We start from the raw sequence: 9,155 nt of genomic DNA, 5'->3' as shown, positions 1-9,155 counted from the left end.
GAGTTCGGCCTTGAGTTTAAATTAGTTTTATTCATGTTTACGACAGATAAGACCAACAATCATCCGGTGATCCAACTAAAATGTTGAAGATTAATAACAGACTGTTTTAAAACCTTCACCGAACTCAGAGAGAAACATAATGAGTTTATAAGTTTATCATGAAACTTTGACAAAAAGGCATCAGAACAAAAATAAGCGACAGTGACGCACAGCAAACGTAGGAATGATTGTTGTGAACATATGAGGAAAGAATCTGGATCTTCGAGGTCAAAACAACAAACTCAATTCTCCATAATAACTGGAAAATGAAAAACTCCGACAGAGAAACTCAGGGAAGGTTGAAGTCAGGGTTTATGATATTTCTTATTTTGATGGTTTTGTTTCAAATGTTTCTCGTACTTTTTATCTCTTGGGACAGTTATGTTATTTCTAATGGGGGGGGGGGGGGTCACAAACCTTGGATTCATTCATAGGTTCCTAAAGACAAAAGTTAATCCTTCACCTTGACTGATTATCATATTGTAAACTTGTTGATCACAACCGGTCCCATGTGATCGCTGCATTTCTCTCACAAGAGGAAGAAGCTGCTTGAGAATCAGTTTCCTTCGTGGATTCTTAATCTTGAAACATGACTCGGCGCCGCAGCAGCTGATGGGTGGGTCCGGTTCAGTCTGGTCCTCAGCAGGATTGTAATCGGGGTCCAGGAGCATGTCAGCGCCGGCTGCTGAATATGTAAAGCCTTATTGAAGCTACGCTCCAGCAATTTCTCTTAATTATTGGAATAATCAGATTGAAGGAAAAGAGAGGCTCCGCTTATTGGATTAACCGAGAAGATCCTCGAACACAAGCCATCTCCTCCTCGCTATCGCCCGCGCTCGATTCAATTCACTTCGATTCAATCAGCTTTATTGGCACCAAAGTTTACAAACAAAATCTGCCACCCACCAAAGTGCAATATAGATAATGATCAATAATTTAAACATCGATACAAACAGACACAATAGATGGATTAGAGAAAAGAAAGAAACAAAGACGTCTCTTTATTCATATGAGTGTTATCTGAAGAAGTGCTGACGGCATTTATTTGATTCATCTACAGTAAAAAATTAAACAAATAAATTTAACGAAATGGAACCGCGAGAGATTCAAGAAATTAATACCCATTCCCGAGTAGTTTCATATCTGTGATGTTTTCAAGTTTCCTGAGTGTTGATGATCGTCTGTGAAGAACCAGTTCGTCTTCACACTGTGAAGAGGGAAAGTTTCCAACAATATTTATCAGTGATGCAGACGATGCTGTGATCGAGGAACTCGCCAGAACTTCTCTGGTCAAATGGTTCTTCAGGGATTTGTGTTTTGGCTGCGACACGATCGCTGGACGTCCGTCAGCTCAGTGGGAGTCGAGAGAGAGAGAGAGAGAGAGAGAGAGAGAGAGAGAGAGAGAGAGAGAGAGAGTCCACACAAAGTCAAACAAACTGTCAATCAAGTTCAGCAACGCAACATTCATCACTTTCTTATCTGCTGAGAAGGTGATCGGCTGCAGTCTGCCATCTCTACAGGACCGGTTTGCCTCGAGGACCCTGAGGCGTGCAGGTAACATGGTGGCTGATCCCCCCCCACCCGGGTCTCAAACTCTTTGAGGTTCTTCCCTCGGTCCATCAGGACCAGAACCGCCCGCCACAAGAGCAGCTTCTTCACGGCTGCAGCTGGCCTCATCAACAAGGCCGGGACCCCCACCTGACTCTGACTTTTATTCCGCCCCCACACCCCAAGGACGTGTTAAATTAACACATTATATTATATTATACTGCATTACATTGCATATTGCAATCTGACACTGTTCACTGTCTTGCATCTTGCATTTCACTTCACTTTTTATATCTTTTATCTATTATATATATTTTATTTAGATATGTTTATGTCTAAATAAATGTTACTTTGTATAAATATTAGAAAAAGGGAGTAAATAAGAAGTAAACAGTGAGTAAATATATATTGTGTTCTTTTTATTGCTTTTCTTATGTGTGTTGTATTTATTGTGTTTTATGTTTCTATGTTCATTGTGTGCACCAAAGCACCAGAGCAAATTCCTTGTAGGTGTAAACCTACCTGGCAATAAATACTTTCTGATTCTGATTCTGATTAATCTGCACTCACAGAAATGAATCATGGTAGAGTTTATATTTATGCATATACATCTATTAGATTTTATTTAAATTAAATATTTTTTAAATGTATGTATTGAAATTAATTATAATCTGTGTAATTCTGTCAATTCTAAAATATATTAAATGTAATTACTTAATACATAATAAAATGGTTTAAATAATCAAAGCTGTGAAACAAACACGATTCTTTTACTTAAAATGTATGGGATTGGTGCGCATACAATTAAGGCTACCGGTAAGTGAAGCGGAACAGGAAATGACACCCTCGTTTTCCACTGGACGCCATCTTCCCAGCTCAGGTGTAATGGTGAGTAATCCGAGTCATCCTTTGTATTCTTACATCAATCTGTGTATTATTCGTGCAGTTTTTACCGTATTACATTAATATCAATTCACTAATGATCAAATCTGCGGAATTCGTGATGACTGTAAGCAGTTTTATCTTGAGGCCTACTAATTTACCTCATGTGCTGGCACTCGCTAGCTAACGTAGCTAGCAATTCACTAAACTTCGTGCTGTATGCGGAGCATGGATGTATTATTCATCCACGATGTGGAGTAGGAAAAATGATCAATGATTGGCGAATTGAAATATATTTCATTCAAAACTTTTCGGGTATCTGAATGGCAGGGACACACCGGACGTGGAAGCGAATAGCCGCGAAGCGCCGCCATTTTCCTTTCGGGGCACATATTAACCGATTATGTCGTTCACACCAGAAGCAACCCGGTCTGGTCTAGAACCCTCTAAACCAGGGGTCACTAACTGGCGGACCGCGGTCCGGGTCCGGACCCAGAAGCCGTCCCATACGGACCCGGACCTACAGCCAGCTTTTGTAGTCATTACGGTAGTGGTTTAGCGGAGCTTCCGTTTTTTCTAACAGGCGCAGCTTTTGTAGTTATTACGGTAGTGGTTTAGCGGATGAGGAAGCGCATTGACCAATTGCATTCGAGTAAAGCCATCCCATGTGATACTACTCAGCCAATCAAGTCTGTGCATTCACGGCGGTAAACATTGCGACGCTGCCGACAGATGACAGAGTTAGAGGCAAGTAAGACACGAAAATACGGTAGAAAGAAAAGGAAAGATAGCGGTACAGGTAGAGAGAAACAAAGGAGTGAGTCGGAGAGAAGGAAAGAAGCAGGAGTGAGACGGAGAAAAGTAAAGAAGCAGGAGTGAGAAGGAGAAAAGTGAAGAAGCAGGAGTGAGACGGAGAAAAGTAAAGAAGCAGGAGTGAGACGGAGAGAAGGAGAGAAGCAGGAGTGAGAGGGAGAAAAGGAAAGAAGCAGGAGTGAGACGGAGAAAAGAAAAAAAAACAGGAGTGAGCCGGAAAGAAGGAGAAAAACAGGAGTGAGCCGGAGAAAACATAAGATACACATGTCGCTCTCCAAAAAAAGAAAAGTGGACAGCGAAAATAGAGCATTCAATCCGGAATGGACAGACTCATTTCTGTTCATTCTTCCCACTGGGAGCACTAAACCAGTGTGTCTCATATGTTCAGAGACTGTGGCACTTATTAAAAGTGCCAATGTGAAACGCCATTATGAGACAAAACATAAAGGTTTTGAACAAACATACCCACCTAAATCTGAAGTGAGATCACAGAAAATAAGTGGTCTCAGAGCCCAATATGTCCAGTCCACCAGGATCCTGAGCCACTCATTCACTGCCCAACAACGTGCTCATGAGTGTTCCCTCAGAGTTGCTTGGATTTTGGGTCAACACAAAAAGCCATTTACTGATGGAGGGGTTATCAAAGAATGCATGAGTGCAGTTGCCGAAACACTTTTGACGGAAAACAACAACAACAGGTTTGTGATAAAATAAAGCAAATACCCATGTCAGCCTCATCTGCCACAAAGAGAAGTGAACTATTAACTGAGGATGTTCTAACCAAGCTTCTAACCAAGTCCGAACATCCCTAGTGGTGAAACAATACACAGTTTGGAGATGGAAAGGGTGGCTCTACTGATGGAGGTATAATGTGCAATACATATCTTACCTATCCATGATTACACCATGTTCACGGCATGGCCAGTATAAGAGCTTTTAACCCGTCATGTTTTTTGCACTATACTTCCTGTCCAGCTCAGCTCAAGCAGCCCAACAGTTCATTTTGCACAGCACTGGACACTTAAGCTGTTTTGTGGTTACTTTGCACAGTTCATTTTTCTTTATCTATTACGCTCAGTTTGGAAAATATTCTTACTCCCTATTCATATTGTTAATACTTCTGTTTCCAATTGTATTGTGTACCATTGCTGAGAGTTTATCATATCTCGTTATACAAGTATCTTTACTGTATAATGACAATGACGTTTCATTCCATTTCAGGTAAAAAAGAAGAAAAGGGATGAGGCCCTCATCAAGGAAAAGATGCAGCGTACATTCTCCCTCAGGAGACAGGAGGTTCTCCAGGAGCCAAAGATTCCAGAGTTTTTCAATAAATGGCCAGCACTCTTTGACGTCATTGAGGCAAGTGTGAATCTGAAGTTTAGTAACTTGTGTATTCAATGTCACACATTGTCACACATGTGGTAATTGGTAATTGGAAAAAAGCTTAGCGTCGAGCCCAACCCAAACCTAAGTGCTTTACAATGGCTTTCTCTCATTCACCCAGTTAACAATTCAATGGCGGCAGCCAGCTGCTGTGCAGTGCTCTAGCTTTGCTCCAGGACCCTTTGACATGTGGACAGTCAGAGCCGGGATTTGAACCTCTGACCTTCGGTCTATGATTGACCCCTTTACCAACTGAGCAACAGCTGCCCCTGTTTAAGTCTGTGTCCTGTCTCTGTTGTCTTTTACAGATCAACTTGGAGTTTATGCGGCTGACAACTGTACCACTGACCTTAACATTTTTGAGGGAACTGGACCGCCTGACCGGCGACCTGATCAGGGTTTTCAACACTAAAGGGGGAGCTACAGGGGAAAAAATCGGAGCCATGATGGCAAAGATGGAGAATGTAAGTATTTTTTTGGTCTAACCCAGGGGTGTCAACCTCATACGCCATGGGCCAAAATTAAAAAATGTGTACAAGTCAAGGGCCGGTCTGTCTCTCCGTCCTTCCTTTTCTCTCTTCCCCTAGGTCTTCTCCCTCTCGGTCTGTCTCTCTCTCTCTCTGTCTCCCACACACTTCACACATATAGCTTTATTGTGTGTTACCTCCTATCACAGTGTAACTTCACACATACATAAAGCATGGGATTTTAAAAAGGTGTAAAAGTAGGGCGAAATTGTTACTTCTCAATTTTTTCAACAATGAGGTTTACAAAGATAATGCAATTCCTGTCTTCATCCTTTACCATACCTTGTATTGTATTTAGGGCTGATATCTGTGGAGAGAAATAATGGGATAATTATTGTTTTTTCTGTCAAAAGGCAGCTGAGGATCTGAGGCAGACTATAAAGCCAAAGCCGGATGTGAAGAGGTAAGTCATAAAACAGTGTAGTAGTAAGGATACTTTGTTTTGTTTTGGCTGTTGGGGCTGATTCTATTTAGTAGAATGGGGCATTTGCAAGGGTTGATGGGTTAGGGAAGAGAAGGTCAGGATAGGAAGAGATTAGTTCCTTCTATTTGCTAACAGGAAACAGAAGGAGGTTAGGGGAGAGGGAGGACGGCTTGAGAGAGGGTTGGATAGGAGGGAGGAGTAAACCTTACCCTATGAGAGGAGATTAGGAGAGATGGTGGAGGGTAGGAGTGAGGGAGCAGTAGGTTTGCCTCTTTCCTACTGTCCTTTCACCCTACTTTGGCTCTTTTGGGTATTGGTTACTTTGAATATTTTCATAAACCTCACAGATTTTTTTATATTTTTAAGGGATGTTTTGTTGACTCCATTTTTATTGTGGCAGGTCAAATGCTTCGTTGGATAAAGTGCAGTCTCTTCTGTCTTCCCGGAAATCCTTGCGTCTTAAGGAAGCACAAAACCTTAGCCTCAGAGTAGGACGAACCTATGAACATGTAAGTTGGTCTCTTATGTTTCATGTGCACCATTAAATATTCACTAAATTAAAGGATTACCATAAGAGTATTAATTTTAAGCAATGAGACACGACATGCCATTCTTTACGGCACAGTTACCACAAACACGGTAAGGAATGGCATCTAGATTCTTTGACACAACCCTCATTGTGATCAACAATGCTCAAACACCACTTTTTTTTTAATCATATTTAAATAGTTGATGATCATTGAATGTACAACTCCATTTATACATAACTTGACTTTTTGTTTTGTTTTCCAGGCTTTTAGGGAGTCAAAGATCTTGAGGTCATTGTAACCTTGAACTCCATCGCATTCTCATGAACGCTATATCTACAGTGCCTTCAGAGAATTTTTTCAAATTAACACGCACTTGGCCTCAATGATGAGCTGCTTAGAATTTGGTGGTCAAAGGTGAGGGTGACACAGCTCATTGTTCTCTGTTCTCTCCATCTTTCAGGACATCGAATGCAGTGAGGCCGAGGCAGATGTCGCAGGGACAACCATGGCAATCTACACCGTTCAAGCTGAGGGTGATGATCATGATGGTCCTGGTGGACTCTTTGCAGATGTCGGTATGGTCCTGGAAGGGGTCCAAGTTCTCAACAACCTCCAAAGTATCAACCATGCATGCGTAATGCTTTATGGGTTGGTCTATGCTCTTAATTTGAGCTATCCAAAAAACTTGAAGTATACATTCAAAGCTTACCAGAAGATCCTGATGGACCTGGAATCGTCCAAGCCTTCAGCCAAAGTACGAGCACTGAAACTCAAATTGCTCAGGTGACTCTTTTTTTGGGGTGGGGTGGTGATGGGAGGAGGAAGTACAGGAAGAGACCTATGTTCTACTACTATATGTTTAATGTTGTTGAGCCTGAAGAGTTTGTTCTGTCCTTTCATATCCCATTACTGCGATCGTTCCAGCAGATACAGATGTAAGGAATGTTGTTGAGCCTGTAGTTTGTTTGTTTGTTCTAGATCTAGAAAAAAGAGCAGGTCCTTTACTGCCATTGTTGGAGCAGATACTAACTTGCCTCTGTTCTATTGCAATTACAAAACATGTTTCATGTTCCATCTATAGCAGTAGATTACTTGGTTGAAGAGCTACACTACCTGCTGAGTACAGTGTCTGTGTGAAGAGAAGCGTTAATAAATTAGTTGAATCAACAAGGTGGTCTGATTGTATGCATCATTGAGATATTGTTGAATTTCAAACAAATACACAATCATCTTGAATAGGTAACCTAATAGAAAAAATCCATTGAATATGAATCATAAAAATAATGCATTATGATTAAATTTAAGCTTAATTGTTATGTATTTCAAAAACATACACATTAATCATCTTGAATAGGTAACCTAATAGAAAAATATTAATGGATATTAATCATAAAAATACATAAATCTAATGCATTTTGATTGAATTTAAGCTTAATTGTTATGTATCTTAAACACATACACTTTATTCATCTTGAATAGGTAACCTAATTACTATGTAATTCAAACAAATATACTTAATGTATTCTAAATGTATAACCTGAATAATATGCATTTAAATTCAATAAATTATATTAATACTGAATACATAAACCTGAGGAATATGCATTTCAAATGAATAGGCTTTATTACACTGATGCATATGGATCATGTAAAGTTTATGTGGTAGGTTTATGTTCAAAATATAAAAAATAATCAAATGGAACTTTGTTATTAATTAAATTACATAAATCTTAAAAGTTAGGGTTAAATATTTCTGTGAGTGTGAATGGTTCAAACATTTAGGGAACGTTCCAGAAAGTTTTACACAACAGACAGATCTGGTTTTACTTAAAGTCTCTTTTTGAAGCTTTATATTCTCTGTTCAGTTGATGAGCGTCTCCGTCCTTCTTGTCCAACACGTCTCATTGTGACGTTGACCCCATGTCAGCTCACACCCTTCAAATATGAACAGAGAGATTATCTTCCAATAAAAACTCCCTCAGCATCCCCACCTCCGACGTCCGTTCCTCTCAAATCGTTCTCACCGTACGATTGAACGCGTCTCCACTTCCTCTCGTCCTACAAGTCAGAGTTTCAGTATCCAGGTCCCTCTGATAAACAAGCTTGAAGTCTCAGCCTGTCTGAACGTTTACCTAGATTTTGTTTTGATCCACGTCCCCTCTCCTAACACGGAGGAGGTGGAGATTGATGAGGCCGTCGTGTCGTCCATCTTTATTTACAGTGTCTTGTTTGAGCAAAACACCGACAGCAGCGTTTTGCTGTGCATCAATCTGAACTGGATGAGTCACCGAGTCAAAGATAAAGACTCACAGACGAAATCAAAGCTGCTTGAATTCTTGTGACAGTGCGATAGATTCTGTTGTCACACACACTGTGTTTGTGTGTGTGTGTGTCTGTGTGTGTGTCTGTGTGTGTGTGGTTTCAGGGTGGAGGCTCGGGGCTGAGGGGACACCAGGGGGCATTAAGGTGGATTGATATCTGGCAGGCGGAGGGAGGCAGCCATAATCTCCATCAGCCATGTAGGAAAGTACATTACTGCCACTACAAAGCCTATTAACAAAACCGCAGGTCATGCATTATTGAATGGATGTTGGTTTTATTCGACCCGTTCAAAGAGATTGCCAAAAAAAAAAAAAGGACAAACATAAATTATGCAGCCGCTCCAGCTCCCCCACTTGAAAATATTGCTTTTGTTTTCTGGGTTTAATTGGATTCGTAGTCTGGGAGGCATCATGGTGGACGGAGGGAGGGGTGGAGGAGGGGATGGGGGGACGGGGGGGCACTCGGATCCCATCTGAGTGACTTCGGGGGGGAATATTGATCAGTGATACGGATCCACCCGGAGCGACCCAGAGGGAAATCCATCTGTAAACAAAGGCTCAGTGCAGCGAGCAGCTCCACGTCTGAATCACCGATGAGCCGTCGACACCTCGGGCGCACATCTGCACATCTGCACCTCCACTACAAGGTGTGTGTGTGTGTGTCTGTGTGTGTGTGTGTGATTTC

The 9,155-nt window shown here is 41.2% G+C and overlaps 1 protein-coding gene across 2 annotated transcripts; it reads left to right on the top strand.

Moving 5' to 3' along the window:
- Positions 1-3,131: 3,131 nt before the first annotated feature.
- On the top strand, positions 3,132-7,319 carry LOC133958487 (uncharacterized). Of its 2 annotated transcripts, none has more exons than XM_062393306.1 (6): positions 3,132-3,980; positions 4,504-4,644; positions 4,977-5,132; positions 5,549-5,598; positions 6,020-6,128; positions 6,610-7,319. In XM_062393306.1, exons 1-6 carry the CDS (start codon positions 3,930-3,932, stop codon positions 6,934-6,936), a joined length of 834 nt encoding a protein of 277 aa, XP_062249290.1. In that variant the 5' UTR covers positions 3,132-3,929; the 3' UTR covers positions 6,937-7,319. The 2 variants fall into 2 exon arrangements, with proteins under 2 accessions (XP_062249290.1, XP_062249291.1); XM_062393307.1 differs by having other exon boundaries at positions 3,146-3,216.
- The last annotated feature ends 1,836 nt before the right edge of the window (positions 7,320-9,155 follow it).

This window comes from Platichthys flesus, chromosome 8 (genome assembly GCF_949316205.1).
Source record: "Platichthys flesus chromosome 8, fPlaFle2.1, whole genome shotgun sequence".
Taxonomy (NCBI): domain Eukaryota; kingdom Metazoa; phylum Chordata; class Actinopteri; order Pleuronectiformes; family Pleuronectidae; genus Platichthys; species Platichthys flesus.
Note: the sequence above shows the minus strand (reverse complement) of the source record. Positions and strands in the feature narration are given on the sequence as shown.